Genomic DNA, 18,450 nt, shown 5'->3' on the forward strand with positions numbered 1-18,450 from the left:
CGATTTTTAATCTAATTCTTAAAAAGATTCTAGAGTCGTTACTCTCTTATCTATATAGAATATTTAATATATACTTAATAAATAACTACTATTTAGAGCACTTTAGAATATTAATAATAATTATTCTTCTAAAGTTAGATAAGAATTATTTAATTTCTAAAGAATATCAACTAATAGCTTTACTTAACACTATAAAAAAAAAAAAAAATTTATTCTTACTAGAAGAATAGTATATCTTACGAAGATATATAAACTTCTATCGACTATATATATGGGAGATCGTAGATTGCGATTATATAAATATAATATCTACTATCTTCTAGAAAGAATATATTAGACTTAAAACTCTAATAAAATAGTTATAATATTACTACTAGACGTTTTAGATATATATAATAAAGTCTTTTATTCTCGACTACTTTATAATTTTTAAAAATGAAAAATCGATATAAAAGTAATTAATTAGATAGAATTATTCTTATTTAATAGAATAATAATACTAAAAATAAGTAAATACTCTATATTAAAGACTCTTATAGTAATTAAAATTTCTTAAAAATTACCGCTATCGCCTATACTTTATCTTTTTTATAACTTAAATCTTATTAATAAATATAATAATCGCGCTAATTTAGAAATAATAGTTATCGGCTTTATAGACGATATAAGCCTTTTAATAGTAGAAGACTCTATCGAGGAAAATTATAACGCTTTTTATAAAATCTACGACGAAGTTTATATAAAGTAGGCGTTATAATATAAATTAAAGTTTAATTCTAGTAAATATTAACTATTATATCTTAATAGAAAATAGAGATTTAACTTAGATTATTCTCTATAACTTAACGAGAGATAATATATTAAGACGAGATACTTTATTCGCTATCTAGAGATCGAAATCGACTTTAAATTTCTATAGAGTTATTATAATAAAAAGATTTGATTTAAGACTATTAAAAGTATTAATATATTAATAAGAATTATCGAATTAACGTAGAGTAATAATTATAAGAGTATAAAATAGCTTTATTAGATAATAATTATCTTATAAATAACGTATTACTACTTAGTATAATATTAATTTAAAAATATTATCGATTATAATAAAACTTATCTCTTATCGCTATAAAGAATTTAATCTTAGATAAAAAGAAAGATAATTAAAGTATTTAAGATTATATTTATTTTAGTATTTAATATAGAAGTATATCTTCTATTAGTTAAATAATAGCTAGATAAAATTATCTTAAAAGCTATTTTATAAATTACTATTAGTTTAGTATATAGCGAGATTATTAAGCTATAATTCGAGTAATAAAAGTTTAAAAGAAAATCTAAGAAGAATAGAAAACTAAGTTTATTAGAGCGATATATTAATAGATTCGAAGAACGATATAATAATATTAATAAGATTAAGAAACTATACTCTTTTAGCGCCGCCCTCGATTAAGAGCCTCTTAAAATAATAATTTATAAGATTAAGAAAGTCGCTAAAGAACTAACTAAAAGATCGATTAATAAAAGTTATATAATAATATATATAAATAATAATAGAATTAATAAAAAGATAAGAGCTTTAGCTATATCGTTAAATATTAATTCTATTTTTAATATTTATTTAGATTTAAGCGACTAATATATAATATACTTAACGAAGTTATATAATATTCTTTAAGCTTTAATTATAATAGCTATATATTAAATAAAATTATAACTTAATAGAGTTATAGTAAATACGAATAATTAAGTATTAATTTAAACTATCGAAGACTCGAGTAAGTATTTAAGATAGATCTATATAATATAAGTAGTATAGATTATTAATTCGCTAAGATATCTTAGAATAGTAATAGAATTATACTAGATCTCGATATATATTAATATTAACAATAATAAATAGGCGGATAGAGAGGCGAAGAAGGCTATTAACTAGCGAGAGCGAGTAATTTATAATAAAAGAGTAAAGATAAATACTAACGAAATAGTCTAATTATTAATTATATAGATAAGAATAATATTAATAATTAAGATAGCTATTAGAGATTACGCGATGAAATAATAGACTATTAAATAAACTAATAAGAAGCGAGGTGGTATTCTTAGAAGAATCTAATTAACATCGTTAAAATAAATATAACTTCTATATTCGAGAGTTAAGCGCGCTAAGATATCGCTAATAATATAAATAAGAATTAAGAAAATAGATTTTAAGGCCTTTCTTTATAATCGATAGATATCGAATATAGAGGATAAAGAATACGAGTATAGAGCGAAGTAGATAACTTAATATATTCTTTATAAATATAAACTATTTAGTAAGAAGCGAGGAATGTAATAAATCGAAGAGAGAAGAAAGATGAAAGAGGGAGTTATTACTTATAAGGATATATTAATAAAGCTACGCTACGCCTTTATAACGACGAACTTTATAAAAAGTATAAGACTTATTAGATAATATTAAGCTCTTAATAAGAATTAATAATAAGGATTTACTAGAATAGACGATTAAAAAGAAGAATATAATTAAGACGAAAGGGCCTTAGCGATATAGAGTGTAGTACTTCTTTCTAAGAATTAAGTATAGTAAGACGTAGAACCATAATGATGACTTATATAGCCTTATTTATTTAAGATTATATAATTGGCTGAAAGGATCAGATAGATTACGTAACTCGCATAGTCAACTACTAGGGTAAGACTTCAGGGTAGTATGATGTAATCAATCAAAATCAATCAATACCTCGTTGTCGCCAGCACCAAGTGACACCGTCTGAGGCTATACAATCACGTCATTTGGTAGTCATATGGTCTCATCTATTCATGCGTCATTTGATCTACGTCACAGTATTCTTCTTTCCTGTTCATGTCGGTCTTTGATGAAGGTCTTTCGAACATATAAACCTTCCTCCTGCTCTCATAGTTTGACTGTATTCTTCATGTCTCATCACACATCTCTACAATCCCTACACTCTACCTTCAATCATCTTTTATTCTATCGAAATGACCCAAGCGACCGTCGATCTAGCTAATGCGTCAAGTTGGGAACGAAGCTCCCAACATCATCCTCCCTGGCTTAGGTTGAGCCGTTCAATGCTGCAGCCCGTCAGGCTTTCTACTTCATGTTTGATGCCCGCAGGAACGAGGCTCGTGAGCGTGTAACGGCCCCCGAAAAGCAGAGGTATATCAGATGGTTGACGGAGTCCGTCTCGGAATGACTTGATCTCGTTGACAGCAAGAAACAATTTCTGGATCAAGACCCATTTCGCTTACGACAAAAGCAAAATATGGAGGCTTCCTGGTAAGGTCTTCAAGCAACGACGAGAGGTCCTCACCGAGGATGTCATATGGGACACCATCATCAGAGTCCACAACAGCCTAGATCACGCCGGACAACACGCCACTGCGGGCAAGATCAACAATGAGTACTGCGAAATTGCCAGTGCGGAGGTCTATTTCCTTGTCAAGCTGTTTGAGATCTGTCATCGTAAGGCTCACAGCAAGTCCACAGGCCCCCTTAAACCCATCGTGATCACGCGTCTCTTTGAGCGTGTTAGATTGATCTTATTGATACAACGTCCGCCCCGGATGGCGATTATGTCTGAATCTGTCATATAGAGGATCATTTCACTAAGTACCATATGCTATTTCCTATGACCATAAGGAGGCCCCAACTGTCGCTCGTGAGATTCATCACTGCATTGCAGTCCTCGGCATCTTTGAGATCCTCCAATCAGATAACGGCTCCGAGTTCAAAGGCATACGTCTAGAACTCATGAGACGTTACGGTATCAAGGTGGTCAATGGCCGCCCTAGGACGCCTCGGATCCAGGGCCTCATCGACCAAGGCCAACGGTACCGTGGAGAATAAGATCGCCTGTTGGAAGAGGAAGCATGGGAGCACACACCGGGCTGATGCTTTGGAGGTAGGTAGTTAACCTCTTTTTGACTTGGTTTTTGGCCTTTGTCTTCTCTGAAAAGCTACATTGATGTGTCCCCAATTTGCACTTTGTTAGGCCCGAAAGGGGTCATTTGGGGATATATGATTGCAAAATGCCATTTGCGGCAGGAGAAATTCAAGGCTGACTTTTTGAACTTTAGGAATTTGCCTTGCAACTCAATAGCACCTACCATAGGGCCATTACGGCCATTCCATACGAAGTTGTCTTCAATCGGAAGCCCAAACACAAGCGTGCGCCAGTTGGAATGCGTGAGGTTAACGAGAACGAGATCGAGGACCAGGAAGTTGAAAATGAGATTGACGATGGGATTGTTCATGCGTCCGTGGATCAGGAGGCCATGGAATGATGTGTTCAGCAGCAGCTAAGTCGTTAACAACAACAACAACAACAACAACAACAGGTAGATGAGTTGATTGCAGAGGCGTTGCAGGATGAGGAAGTCAACTAAGGGAACTTGACATTCAAGATTATTAATGACAGCAATCGGATGCTTTCTGAGGAACAGGCGAGATTCGCTGATTGAGTTCAACGAGGACGAGAGGAAGCTGCGACAATTAGTCCCTCTACACCACACAACCGCAGGCCAGAAGAGGGTCTTCCAGTCGGTCCCGCGGATTCTTGGGTACCATAGTTACATTCAACAGCGTATATTCTCTATGAACTGGTCCGGAACCGTTCCCTATTTCGATATATTGACACCCTCCTTCATATAATTAATTGTATCGATGATCCCCAGAGGCCTAGCCTCTTGAACCATCAGCGACGGGATGCATTTTGAACGAAGGATTTGCAGGAGCTTGTTCAAGAAGCAGAAGCGCGGATCTTTACACAAAAGCTCCGAAGAAGAAAAAAGGCGTGAGCAAACCTCCTCTGCCACTCCAGTCCCCCCGCTAGAAAACACAGACATCCAAGCAACAACAACAGGCCAAACTTGCCGCCAGAGCCGCGAACAAACCCCCCTCGGCGGCCCCGTTCCTCCCACCATTATTCGTATAATAATTCTGTGGTGGGCCATTTTGCTGTTGTTGGTAGTTCATGCCTTGCTGTGGTGGAAAGGATTGCTGTGGATACCCTGGTGGTGGATAGCCGGGTGGTGGATGCCCGCCGTGTTGCTGGTAGTAAGGCTGCGGCTGCTGGTATTGTCCATTATATGGACCCGCGTGTTGGTGGATGGGAGGAGGGGAAGTGGGTGGTAGAGCGGCATTCCGTTCTCGCTCTCGCTCTGCCTTCAGTCTTGGACTATGTATGTGGCGCTGGAAAGAGGGGGGGAGACCCCAGCTGGCGGCATCCATGTTTGCGATGGTGATTGAAAGAGACCGTGATGCGGTTGCGGAAGGTGCGTGCAAGGGTTGTTTACAAAGCAACCAAGGTCAGCGCTCCGCGTAGGATATTCAGTTCATCTTTCGAGAGGATTTGGGAAGGAAGAGTTGAGGGCGCTCGATACTTGGGTATACATACAATTGAGAAGACGGGCTGAGGATGATGATGGGGGCCTTTTACCCTCGCTACCGTAGCCGCCCAAGCTGCAGTGGCGTGGGGGCGAAATGCGGCATGGTTTCCAGATATAGTCGCTTGAGAAGAGAAGAATTGACTCGGCTTATTGTAATGACGATGAGCATGATTGACAGGGAAGGAATGATAAATTGGAGATGAGATAGAGCCTCCAACGATAGTGTGATAATGCAATGGAGGATTTTGATCACTGTCAAAGTCCTAGCGTAAGTGATTAGGAACGAAGAGCTACTCGTACTCAGTATCGCCGTAAAACAGAGTCCTCTCCGTGATCGCCTTTGTAGGCACACCAAATTCGGTCGACCCCTATGCATCCCAATCGGCTAGCTCGCTGTCACGCCTCCTAATGTTCCTCGCCCCCAACATCGACGCCTTCGCCGTTGTATTGCCCTGTCATAGTGGCTCTCGCGTGCATACAGGGATGGAAAAGTCTCCAAAACTACCCTAGCTGCAAAATCACTTGGAAATGTGTATATAAACACAAGTGGTTGAACTAAGTGCGTGGCACGACTGGCAAGATGAGCAGGTAATCACACAGCAATCGTGCAGCTCAAATCTGCAGTAGATTAAGCTGACTTCGCCAGCCCGCTCGCATGCATGTCTGATGAGCCACCTACCCAGGCCAGCGGACCAGGGACGGGTGGCTGAGGCTGAGCACAGACATCAAAGCCTTCCTTGCGAGCTGCCAAACCCTCCCCATAAGGCCGGCTGGTCACGGACAGTCTTTCCGTAGACATGAAAAATCTTCGACTAGGTATTCAGTGCTCAAGAATCTCATCTTGGAGGCTAACATCCTCCAACATTGCGTTCTCGATCACGATCAACCGACGCAGGCTAGCTGTTATGGTAGTCAGTCAACGAGCTTTGAGCGACTTCACGAACTATATTATACCTCTACCGTCCGAAGGTCGCACTACTTTATACTGATGTTTGTGTGACTTTCTCAGCGCCAAGAATTGCAACCTTTTGTGCACACGCTAATTTTCTCGGTGCTAAGAATTGTAAAGTTTTCTGCATACGCTAAAACGCGCCATGCTCTATAAGATTGCTCGAGGAATCCAATCCACAGTACTATGCCGATGAAAACCACTTTCAATTAGTTCCTGCTTGGGAATATCATCCAAGAAACGAAACCTATAATGAAAGCACAGAAGGAGACCTGCAGACCGTTGTCCCTCTGAAAGCTGGAGTTGTCATGGGCTCCCTCCTCACCTTCTCTACTAGCAACCCGAATTTTGATAGCGCTGCACCACAGGACTTCCTTGAGAACGACAGATCTATCGACTTGATCCAGTTCCTCTCTATCGCTCAGCATACCAAGACCGACTTTTTGCCGATCACATGGGCACCCTTTGAGGAACTCGCTGGCAGAGGCGGATCCGCTCAAATCAGCCAGTCACAGATCAACATTCAGACAAGCTTTGCGTTCAAACGTTTCTCGGAACCTAGAACTGATGGGGCTGAACTGGTCTTCAAGGCTTTGGCTTCTGAAATTCGGGTCCTTCAGAATCCGCACACACGATCCAGCCCTCACGTAGTCAATTTGCAAGGCATTTGCTGGGAATTCGACGACCCAAGTGGCACCATATACCCAGTGCTAGTTTTTCCCAAGGCCGAATATGGAGATCTATATACATACTTGCGTCGCCAAGACGGTAAAGCCGTTTCTTTCGACACAAGACTCAAATGGTGCATTCAGATCGCCCGAGCTATTAACACTTTGCATACGGAAAGTATAAAACCCACATGAATATTAGAAAGGTTACAAAACCTGACACACTTAAAAGATGTTATTCATGGAGACATCAAGCCTCAAAATGTCCTACTGTACAAGTCCTCAGACGGGCCGCCAGTGGTAGCCGTCACAGACTTTGCATACTCTTGTCTTGGCCGAAGTGAGACTGACATTGTACGGTTACCTAGATCGCCACCTTGGCAAGCGCCTGAGTGGCACCATCGAGGCTTTCCCATCGCTCATGCCAAGAAAATGGACATATATTCGTTCGGCATGCTTTGTGCGTGGGTGTTGTTTGGGAGGACCATGTTGGAACTGAAGACTGAACGTGCACAAATAGAGGACTGCCAAGCTGGAAGTATTGAGGCTTTACTGAGTGACTTGAAACAGCGCCAGGTGCTATTTGAGACTCTGTGTGAGATCATGAAACAAGATCTCCCAGATGATCCAGAACGTAGCCAAAGACTAGTCCATTTCTTTGCCAAGACGATCTGTGATGATCAGGATCAAAGAGTGCCAGATATTGGAAGTCTCATTTCATATCTTGATCCACTCTGGTGAGTAGTGGTTGACACAATGTAGAAAAGGAAAGAACTCCTAACCATCTAATAGTGGTCTTTCATCCTTCTGTCAAAGCACAAACAAAAATCTCTTTGAGAATGAAGAAGAGGATACCACAGATTTCAGGGTCTGAACGATCTCTTGCAAGATTATAAGTTTTGTATATCCCTGACAGATTCACAGATTCCTTCGTCGCTCTTGCAGCTTGTTTGGGGAGACTTCCGCCTTCGCACAATGATCTACAACGGTCTCAAAGCCAGAGACCATCGCGGTTCTACAACAACCCAGAAACGTGCAGCTTTCCAGTTGGCGATTTGTTATCATATAGGATTTGGGACAGCCAGAGATACGTCGCAAGTAGAGTATTATCTCAAGCTGTGCTCAAAGTGTACGGAGGATCTCCGGGCTGCCGTCGCCCAGGTTGAAGATCAAAGGGTTTTCCAGCCTGGGAAGTTTCTGGAGCTGTGGACAAGCGGATTTATCAGTCCTGTCCAATATCCACAGCATTATCGAGATCACGGACAGCAAGTTCTAGCGAAGAAAGAATACGCAAGGACGATTGCTGAGTTTGAGATCGCGTTTGGGGGTCAACATTTCCTGGTCCAAAATCTGAAGGAAATACTTGCCGATATTTTAGAAGACGAGGGAAGGGATGACGAGGCGGTTGAGTTGCTCAACGGAGTTTTGGCATGCAGGCAGAGAATTTCCAAAGTGCATCCCGTCACATTGGCAGTGGAGACGCGTCTGGCGTCTGTCCTAGAAAGACAAGGGAAGTTCGCAGAGGCCGAAAGGCTAGCATCATCGGCTATGGCCAAGAGCAAGGAATTACTAGGTCCAAATCATCCACAAGTGATCCTGGGCCTGGCCGGTCTATCCTCAGTCTTCGAAAAACTACAACGCTGGCGGGAAGTCGAAGAACTCGACCGACAAGTTTTGGAATTCTATATAAGCATGTTTGGAGAGGAACATCCAAACACAATCAAGGCGTGAAGTAATTTGGCTTCAGCGATGAGAGCTTTGGCACTCAAGGATCCACAGAGACTGAGAGAAGTGGAGCAGTTGCAGGCTCAAGTTATGGCTATAAGTAAAAAGTGTATCGGACCAGAGCATCCAGATACGCTAAACAGCATGTCCAACCTGGCAGCCACGTATCAGGAACAGCAACGGTGGGTGGAAGCTGAGCAGCTTATGCGAGAGGTCTTGGTCATTTCGGAACGGCGCCTGGGACACAACCACCCCGACAACATATCGAACCTCGGACACTTGGCAGTGAATCTGAATCACCAGAAACGGTGGACGGATGCAGAAAACCTGCTCGTCCAAGCTCAAGAGCTTTCGTTAAAAGTTCATGGTGTAGATCATCAGCAACGTCTTACAATCATGGGAAATCTTGCAGAAGTATATCGGAAACAGGATAAATTAGCAGAAGCCGAGATATTGGCTCACGAAGTTCTGGAGCGACGATCACACCTCTTTGGTTTCAACCATCCGGATACAATAACAAGCATGATCAGCCTAGCGGTCACGTACTGGCTCGAAGGTCGGCTCGGTGATGCAACGGACTTGTACTGGGACGCCGTCAGTGTGAGTATCGAGGTCCATGGAGCAAAGCATCCGCAGACACTACGGATCTCCCACGACTTGGCAGTTTGTCTCCATGGACAGGGGTCGCACGAAGATGCTGTTGCTCTAATGAAAGAAGTCGTTGCGCAAAGAGATGCTACGGGCATAGACTCGACGACATCAAATCAGTTTCTTCACACTTGGCGGTGATGGATGTACCTTGGGACTCATCTCTGGAAGTGTGCATGAAGAATGGGGTTTTTGGGCTATGGCTACTTTACATGGGATACTTGGTGATGGACCCCCGATTTCTACAACGCAGAATCGGTTTATCAAGCCATTGTATGTAAGGCTATGCTACCTTCCTCATGTACGTCTATGTTGGTAGTCTGCCTGATACTCAACTGATGATCTCTACCCAGAACTAAACCTGCGGTATCATCTTCGAGCCTATCAAATTCTTGCTTCGCAAAACCATTCGTCACCCTTGCTGTGTTCGTTGGTCCGAAGCTTGAGTAATCATAAGGTTCCTTGGGGCCAGATCGCCCTCGCATGAATTTCGGGACCAAAGGCGCCATCACCGGGAGACAAGCACAGAACATTCCGACGCAAATTTCGACCGTTGACCAGATGATTGGGGGCAGGTAGTCCCAGGTCACATCGGAGATGTCAAGACTGGTAAGCTCTACGAGGCGGACGATACTAAACGCGGTTTCGCTGCAGAGCGTAAGCAAATGGTCCCATCTTTCGGAGATGCGAGAACGACGGCATACCAAGCACCTAGCACAAAAATGCCGCTGATCAAAACCTTCTTTGCTCTCGGCAGCTGCAACTGCCAAACTGGATATAAGGGCGTCACTAAGATCGCACAATCGAGAAGAACGTTGGCGACGTTCGTGCCTACTAAGTACGGCCTCAGCTTGAAACATTCATTTCTAGTGCTCGTTGGATCCCACGCCACGTGGACAGGCTTGCACTGAAAACCCGCAGGGAGTAAAGTTGCGATGCCCCATGCCACCGTCATGCCCAGGAGGACGTGGCAAACGCGAGCGATCCCCTTTCTAATGCCGAAGAGTCGATAGTAGAGGGTAAGGATGCTACACTTGATGCAGACGATAATGGGTGGATAGAAAATTTCTCCGGCGTAGATGGCCTAGGAAGAGAATGTCAGCCGAGCGTGCAAACAATGACGTCCAATTGGGGGGGCAGGACCTTAAGAAAGTGGACGATATTCCCTGGATGGTCCTGGACCACGGCTTGCACGTGTTTTCCAGCGCCGAGATGACATTCAATCAAGTCTGCTGTCAGAGCCGGAACGAGCATTACCTTGGGCCGCCATTAGATCCAATCGCTTCTTAAGAAGACGTGAGTGGTCGATGTGAGTGCATACCGCGGCGAGAAGGATAAGCCAGTCGTCCCACCACAACTTGCTGTCTCCAACAAACCGGCCCCAAAAGCGTGCTCCGACTGCAATGTACGACAATACCCATAGTGCTGTCACAGTAGCGACAATGGTCGGGGTGCGGTTCTCCTGCTGTTCTGCCATGTTTTAAGGAAGGAACGATAGAAAACATAAAAGTCACCTGGCAGCTACATAAATGGGCGATTCGGAAGGACTCCAAGCAGGGCTGCACATGTGACATAAGCCGAGGTCGAAGTAAGAATTGCCGTGCTCCTCCGTCCCATAACACTATCTACCCACGACCCAGTGTCTCGGTATTGGGGCGATGGCGATTCATATGCCTGTGCCAGAAAGAGATTGGCGACCACATGGTCAACAAGACCAATCCTCAAGGTACTCCGAACGGTTTTAACGTCCGGGCCAGCTAAACCGGATGGAGGAGATCGCTCCAGGTTGTGGCTCATTTCTCGTTTCTTCTCGCATCGCTCTACAAGCAACGGGGACGCGTTGGTTGAATACGTGCTCGCTCCAAGTTGAAGAGAAACTTGGGGGACCATAACATTTGCCAAGGTAGAGGTGGTGGTGGTATCCTTAGCTGTGTACTCAGATAGAGTGTTAGAGCTTTATATTGTACCGTGCTTTGGTTTGGCTGGTCGGAGATAGAACCTGAGCGCGTGCCGTGTGGTGTGGAGTCGTGACTAGCGCCAACGGTTGTCGCTCCCTTTCATTCGTAAATTAAATAACGATGCATCATGCATCATGCAGCCCGCCTTATTCAGCTCAATTCACTTTGCGAAGGGGCTGCTTGTGACATCATCATGCAGCCATTACCATGGCAATAGATACCTTAGTGGAGACTCCTGCAGCTTCCCTAGCTATACTTCATCTTTGGCTTGCTGACTTGCATATGCAATAAATTGCACCATTCGGGATCCTGAAGAATGTCCCGTTAGGCACTTCCAGCTTGCACATCCTCACAAATTGCTACCGCTGAATCCCTTATAGCGCGACTTCCAACGCACCTTACCTTCGCTTCACTCATCCATTCCTATTTCTGCGCACATCCAAAAAGTGGTACCTGAAAAGATCGTCGTCTCGTCCAGTCAACATGGACATCAGTACTCTCCTCATGGAATGCTCCTTAGTAGCCATGATGTTGTACGCCGCGTACGGCGTCATCTATCGTCTTTATCTTTCTCCTATTGCTCATTTCCCGGGTCGGAAACTGGCAGCTCTGACCTTCTGGTACGAGTTCTATTTCGACGTCATTAAACGGGGCTCCTACGTCTGGGAAATTCAGAAAATGCACGAGACCTACGGTATTCTTCCAAACGGAGGCATGTGAGCTTCTATGTAGCTGACATCCTGACTAGGTCCAATCGTCCGCATCAATCCATACGAGCTTCACGTTGCAGACGCGGATTTCATAGATCGGCTCTATCCTACCGTCGCTAAGAATGTAGAGAAATGGTCTTGGTCCGCGGGTATGTTTGGCAGCACTGCTATGACCTTTGGGACCGTAGGCCATACGCTCCACCGCCGACGACGTGCTGCTTTCAGCAACTTCTTTTCCACAACGTCTGTCCGGCGGCTTCAGCCGGTGATCCAGTCCCGCATCGATGTTTTGTGCGAGAGACTGTCAGAGAAGATGGATACTGGGGAGCCGGTGAACATGGTTCATGCATACTCGGCATTGACACAAGATGTTATCACAGAGTACTGTTTCTCAAACTGCAGGAATGTACTCGAGATGAAAGATTTTTCTCCGTGGTATTACGAGCTCGTGCAGAAGCCATCGGAGCTCTCCCATATGTGCGTTTCTCTCCTAATCAGATCTCCCTCCTATGCTTTTCTCGTGCTAATTGAATACTAGGATCAAGCAATTTCCTCACATGCTTACAATACTGAACCTTCTTCCCGACTGGTGGGTGCGTGCCACGAACCCTCTATTCTCAAAACTCCGCGCACAGCAACTGGAGTACGTTTCCCAGGTTCAATCAATCCTATCTTATCATGACGAGACCGGAACCAAATCCCATTCCACAGTGTTCCATTCGTTGCGAGATGACGATGGCCTCCCGCTCTCAGAGAAGTCACTTCCACGCCTTGTCATGGAAGCACAAAGTCTCGTTGGTGCAGGGACTCTGACATCTACGCATATGCTGAGCATGACCACTTATCATGTCCTCATGAACCCACCGATCCTTAGCAAACTAATGGCGCAACTTGAACAAGCGTTGCCGGATGCGTCTACGCCGTGCTCATTGCAGAAACTCGAGCAAATTCCCTACCTCAGTGCGGTCATTAACGAAGGTTTACGTATCTCATATGGGTCAATTCATCGACTACAGCGTGTTCACCCAGATAACGCCTTGACTTTCCGGAACTGGACCATTCCGCCCGGCACACCCGTCGGAATGAGCTCTCTCCATATGCACAACGACCCTGCGATATTTCCGGAGCCTAGGAGGTTTGACCCTTCACGTTGGATGGGGCCGGAGAAAGAAATGAGGCAGAGACACTTGTTCAATTTTGGGAGAGGTACCAGACAATGCGTAGGTATGAACTTGGCTCAAGCGGAGTTTCACATGACGCTTGCAACAATTTTCAGAAAGTTTGGGACAAAGATGCAGTTGTATGACACCGTCAGGGAAAGGGATGTCGACGTCAAACACGATTTTTTCGTTACGAATCCGAGTCTGGACAGTCGAGGTGTGAGGGTGACCCTCCATAGCAATAGCCACCAGATATGAGTGTCCACGGAATGCAGAAAAGCGAATAATACCCAAGTCGTGGTCCCTATTCTACCCCCAGAGACCGGCGGACAGGCGCCCCTGGAGGGTAATGCACCGTCGCACTCATCTGAAGCGTCAAGACTTCATTCATACTGGACAAATTTCCACAACACCGCTCCTTTACCAATCCAACAACGCTTCTGCGGCCTCTGCCTTGATTACTGCCCAGCCGGGTGTAGATTCTGCCATACTAGAGAACGATGCGATCCTCGCCGATTCAGGCGTTAATTCTCTTCTGAATATCGATATCCAAACCAAGCTTCGAAGCGATTTAGCCATTGGTGTCCCTAGTCGCTACTTCATAAAACCTCCACGATGGGCGCTCTGAAGCGACACGTCGAACAGACCCACGCTGCAAACCTGACTGACATTGACCTCTGAAAACACAATAGGGACGAGGACCGTGATTCTCAGAGGGAGATGATGGTGAATACCTCGTCAAAGCAATTGAATTCTCATGTCCATCCAAAGCAGCAGACCAGGCAGCTCAAGAATATTATTGCGGAGGAGCTCGGAATCAGCTAAAGCCGCACGCGAGGCTTGTAGATTTGGGCGCCGATTCCATGCTCACTCTTTCTATCATGGGATCGGTTCAGTCCATCACTGGGCAGGATATTCCAGGAACCGGCGACCCGGACTATACCCCAAACCCCAGCTCCTGCACGAAGAAAGACTGAAATTGAGACTCCAGCCTCGAGCAACGCGATTCGATCAAGAAAGCCGGCTCCGCCTTCGTCTCAGGTCGTCCAACCGCCTATATCGAATACACCACCCTTTCGTCGCAGCACTACACTGCTCCAATATCCTGTGAACGTTACCGTCAATTCCCCTTCTTTGATTCTTTTGCCCGACGGAGCCGGCTCTCCAGCCCTCCATTCATGTTTACGTCTTATGGCCCTTAGCTCTTCTTGAAGAATCCGTCCACCTTCACCCTGTCCCTCGTAGAGGGATCGACCGTCTTCTCCAATTCGATAATGCACGCCGCACCCACAGGCGCTCTAACCCTCAGTGGTATCGTCATTGGCGACGTCTACGCACACCAGATTTCAAAGCAGCTACTCGAGCAAGGAAGAGAAATCAAACGGCTTCTGCTGCTCGACTCGCCACGCCCCTAGATTTTGGCAGCAAACAAGCAGGACTTGCTGCTATATCATCCCAATCGTTAGTATTACGAAGGTACTATGAATTTAAGACTTGTAGCGCCTTAAAAGTGTTACCACTTTGCGGTAGCACAATCTTTTATAATTTCTGTCGTTGTGGTGGTATCCTGAGTTGAATTGATTTATAGATTGATTAAGTCATACCGGAAAATCAATGTTTGCGTTTTCGCGGAGACGTTTCTTCTCTTGAGCCAAACCTTTTTGTGGTTCGCAAAATGTCACGACTCTAGAAACTGGCCTGAACCCACCTGTCAACCAGTACCATGGCGACGGTAGCCTCAACTGAGTCTGCTACAGCCGCTCAAATACAGGATTTACCCACTGTCGTAATTGTCCAAGGCTCCTTTCAGATCCCTAAAGTTTATGAAAAATTAGTGCGAGGGCTTGTGGCTCAAGGATATCCTACGATTCATCCCCAGCTCCCAAGTTGCAGCAATACAGACAGCACACTTTTTCCACAGCTCTCACTCGTCGACGACGCATTAGCCATCCGCACCGAGCTCATTCGCCAGATTGAATACGACGGGAAAACCGTGGTGCTGGTTATGCACTCCTACGGCGGTCTAGTAGGCAGCGAAGCCGCAACAGAAGAGCTCAGCTACGCCAAACGGAAGGCTCAAGGTCTACCAGGAGGCGTCCTCCATCTCTTCCTTTATTCTGCGTTCCTTCTCAATGAGGGCCAGTCCGTATTAAGCACGTTTGGCGAATCGCCCAACAATGACGTCCTAGTGCTGTCTCGCGTAACGTCCCACGAAACTACACGCACAAATGAGTTCTAAATGATGATTGGCTGGGTCCTAAGGCCCAGCCGCATGCAGAAAGCGATCCACTATAAAGTTTACCTTTAGGAACTCCCTCTACATAAGATAGAAGACCTAAAGTCTAAGTACAAGAAAACGCTAAAAAACAAGGCGCGGATAGATGAGAAAAGTCCAAAAACCTCTTCTTATGACGAGAGAAACAAGAATAAAGAGTAAGAAACGGGGGGGATACCGCCTATTCAAGGCTCTTCCAATATAGTAATCTCGGCTATCCTGCTATAAGTATACTATACCTCTCCCTCACTAGCCCCTAGTCAAGCTATAGCGACTAGTACTATCTCGCGTAACGTCCTATGAAAACTACACGCACAAATAAGTTCTAAATGATAATTGGCTGGGTTCTAAGGCCTAGCCGTACGCAGATAGCGGTCCACTATACAGCTTAGCCCTAGAAAAACTCCTAAAATAGACTCACACCTGACGGGAACCTATTAGCTCTAAGCTATATAAGGACGCTAAAAACGACGTAATACGGCGAGAATATAGGCCGGGTGCGTTTCGATATATAGGCGGTACGAATCAGACTTCCAACGACCAAGTAGTTAAATCTCATTATCGATTAGACCGGCGTCCCTCGCGGAGATAGCGACCCCCCTACGAAAAGAGTATCCTAAGTAGTAACCCGAATAATCGAGTGTGTGTAGGGTGCTATATAGCGTAGCGGTGATGTACTATCTTATAAAGGCCTTGCCCGGATTAAATAGCGGCGATAACCCACTAATAAAAAAGCGAGTAAATAAGTTTCGTAGCGAACGAATAGGGTAGGCGTTATTATTTACAGCGGTAATAAATAGAGTAATCCCTCTTCTAAATAGATCCGTCTTTAAGGCCGGTAGAAATAGCTTTATATAATGGCTATAAAGCGTAACTAAACGTCTTATAATATACATTGTCGAAATCGCTATTCTCGATTTAGTCTAGAACTATATAAATTCGCCCATACGAAGAAATGCAGCAAATACGAGGCAAAAGAAAGTATATAAGGTGACTCCCTCTAGAGAAGTTTTATCGAATTAGGTAAGGATATAGAGTAGTAGGTCTTGTGTGATTGGACGGTATTCTTTAGTATCGGCCTCGTCACGTAGTCTGCGAATATCGGTAATCACCCGCTATAATAGTGAGTAGTGGAAGACCTCGAGGTCCTCGAATCCTATATCCACATAGACTGACTGGACGCCTATAAGATAGGCCTTAATGGATTTAACCTGAATATAACAATCGGCTAGACGTGCTATTTAGCCGATAAGTAATTAAATAATAGTGAAAACGCGGTAGTTCTCGATAGGGCATAAAATTCGATATAGAAAGCCTTCGCTATTTAGTAGCTACTTCTCGTTTTATTAACTAAACCCCATTAGAGATATCTCGCGGTATTACGGTTTAGAGGAGTTTTCTTATATTATAATTTAGGTAAATCGCGGCTTAATGAATCCTGCGTAGGCTGAGAGCGCTCAGTATGAATACAGTTAGCAATTTTATTAAATTTGAAGCGGAGAGTAAGTCGGCTAAAGTATTTCACTTGATAGGGATTTAAATTACATTATAAACGATATCGTATTAAGCGAATAGTATAACTATTTGTCTAAGCGGTGCCATAGCTAATCTATATATAAAACTACTACGAATACTCTCGACGACAGCGTCGTTATTATAGTAGAGCGTAAGATATAACTAATATAAGTGAGGTAGCCATCTGCGAATGGCCTAAAATAATAAGCATCTCTTTAAATTAGATATCCTTCTTATAGTAGCGGGTAGCGAAGTATATATTAAACGTATCGTCTAGTTTAGAACGAGTAGCGATATCCTCGAGAATATACCCTCTTATTTCGAGCTTATTAGAAGTATTTATCTTATATAGTCCGTACTTGCCGACTTCATTCTCCTAGATATTTGTTTCCTTTACGGGTATATAATAATATTTATTTTTTAAATAATGCGGTGCTTCTTAAAGCCCTCTAAACTTTACTTTCGAAAATTATCTTCGCTACTTAGCTCGTTTATCTTCGCCTTTTAAGGGCTTTTATACTTTCTCCCTTTCACTTATCAAGGGACCTAATCTTTATCTCTCGCTATTAACTATTTAAATTCATAAGTACTTTTCGTTCTTAATATATTTATTTTGATTATTATGACATATTAAGTCCTCGCTAAATTGAATTACGTCCTTCGAAGAATAGCAGTCGTCTGATAGTAATATAATGCTTTAAGAATAATAACGGTACTTAATAGCCTTGCAATAGATTAAAATAAAAGACGCGGTGCGTATTAATAGTAAACTATCATATAATGAAGCTATTCCAAAAAACCAGTAGCCAAATCTACTCGGCTATAGAATTATCTAATACGTCACAGATCTCGTTTATTTATTTCCAGTGTATGTATTATATGGTGTACTCGTGCTTTTGCCTTATAAATATGTGATTAACAGTATAGCCGTAAAAAAGATTTATCTCTTTTGTTATGCTTCGATACATACGAATAATATTTATTCGTTACCTTATTATATATTATCTCCTCTTTTAAAGGTCTTTAAATAGTATTTCATACTTAATAATACTGATAAGGTTTATTTACGTAACTAACTGGGCCTTATCGCGTGATTGTGTAGATATTGCAATACCTATCGTATCTTAGCTATTTCTTCCCTTTTCTTTAGTAACTACGTCTCTTTAATAAGAGCTCACTCGCGGATAAGCTTCAAATAACTCAGCTATCCTTAGGCCCCTCTTTATCCGAGGTAAAAACCTTTACCCGGTTATTACTTGTTAATATAGCTATATATGTATTAACTATATATGTTCTATTTGCGTCGCGTTTGTTCTTGCATTACCTTCGTGAACATTAGGGTTTTAGATATTCTAGTAAGAAGATTGGAGTAGCACCCGATATGCCTAGGCAAGCCTAACTTGACGTGAATTGTACATGGGTAGCCTCATTAG

The 18,450-nt window shown here is 43.3% G+C and overlaps 7 protein-coding genes across 7 annotated transcripts; 5 read left to right on the forward strand and 2 right to left on the reverse strand.

Annotated features, from left to right (window-relative positions):
• Positions 1-3,800: 3,800 nt before the first annotated feature.
• Positions 3,801-4,305, forward strand: HO173_008803 (uncharacterized protein; the record flags this gene model as incomplete). Its single annotated transcript, XM_037310699.1, has 2 exons — positions 3,801-3,923; positions 4,099-4,305. The coding sequence occupies 2 exons, from the start codon at positions 3,801-3,803 to the stop codon at positions 4,303-4,305; spliced, it is 330 nt and encodes a 109-aa protein (XP_037162469.1).
• Positions 4,306-4,849: 544 nt separating this feature from the next.
• HO173_008804 (uncharacterized protein) lies at positions 4,850-5,251 on the reverse strand (the record flags this gene model as incomplete). Its single annotated transcript, XM_037310700.1, has 1 exon — positions 4,850-5,251. One exon carries the CDS (start codon positions 5,249-5,251, stop codon positions 4,850-4,852), a length of 402 nt encoding a protein of 133 aa, XP_037162470.1.
• A 738-nt stretch (positions 5,252-5,989) lies between these two features.
• On the forward strand, positions 5,990-8,757 carry HO173_008805 (uncharacterized protein; the record flags this gene model as incomplete). Its single annotated transcript, XM_037310701.1, has 5 exons — positions 5,990-5,997; positions 6,516-7,126; positions 7,259-7,763; positions 7,819-7,894; positions 7,951-8,757. 5 exons carry the CDS (start codon positions 5,990-5,992, stop codon positions 8,755-8,757), a joined length of 2,007 nt encoding a protein of 668 aa, XP_037162471.1.
• An 18-nt stretch (positions 8,758-8,775) lies between these two features.
• On the forward strand, positions 8,776-9,540 carry HO173_008806 (uncharacterized protein; the record flags this gene model as incomplete). Its single annotated transcript, XM_037310702.1, has 1 exon — positions 8,776-9,540. One exon carries the CDS (start codon positions 8,776-8,778, stop codon positions 9,538-9,540), a length of 765 nt encoding a protein of 254 aa, XP_037162472.1.
• A 122-nt stretch (positions 9,541-9,662) lies between these two features.
• HO173_008807 (uncharacterized protein) lies at positions 9,663-10,876 on the reverse strand (the record flags this gene model as incomplete). The annotated part of the gene is made up of 4 exons (XM_037310703.1): positions 9,663-10,047; positions 10,104-10,483; positions 10,543-10,656; positions 10,721-10,876. The coding sequence occupies 4 exons, from the start codon at positions 10,874-10,876 to the stop codon at positions 9,663-9,665; spliced, it is 1,035 nt and encodes a 344-aa protein (XP_037162473.1).
• A 964-nt stretch (positions 10,877-11,840) lies between these two features.
• Positions 11,841-14,642, forward strand: HO173_008808 (uncharacterized protein; the record flags this gene model as incomplete). The annotated part of the gene is made up of 4 exons (XM_037310704.1): positions 11,841-12,051; positions 12,106-12,544; positions 12,606-13,446; positions 14,430-14,642. The coding sequence occupies 4 exons, from the start codon at positions 11,841-11,843 to the stop codon at positions 14,640-14,642; spliced, it is 1,704 nt and encodes a 567-aa protein (XP_037162474.1).
• A 308-nt stretch (positions 14,643-14,950) lies between these two features.
• HO173_008809 (uncharacterized protein) lies at positions 14,951-15,466 on the forward strand (the record flags this gene model as incomplete). Its single annotated transcript, XM_037310705.1, has 1 exon — positions 14,951-15,466. The coding sequence occupies one exon, from the start codon at positions 14,951-14,953 to the stop codon at positions 15,464-15,466; it is 516 nt and encodes a 171-aa protein (XP_037162475.1).
• Positions 15,467-18,450: the final 2,984 nt, after the last annotated feature.

The sequence above is a fragment of the Letharia columbiana genome (genome assembly GCF_014066305.1).
Source record: "Letharia columbiana isolate WasteWater2 chromosome Unknown Sc0000034_s0, whole genome shotgun sequence".
Taxonomy (NCBI): Eukaryota; Fungi; Ascomycota; class Lecanoromycetes; order Lecanorales; family Parmeliaceae; genus Letharia; species Letharia columbiana.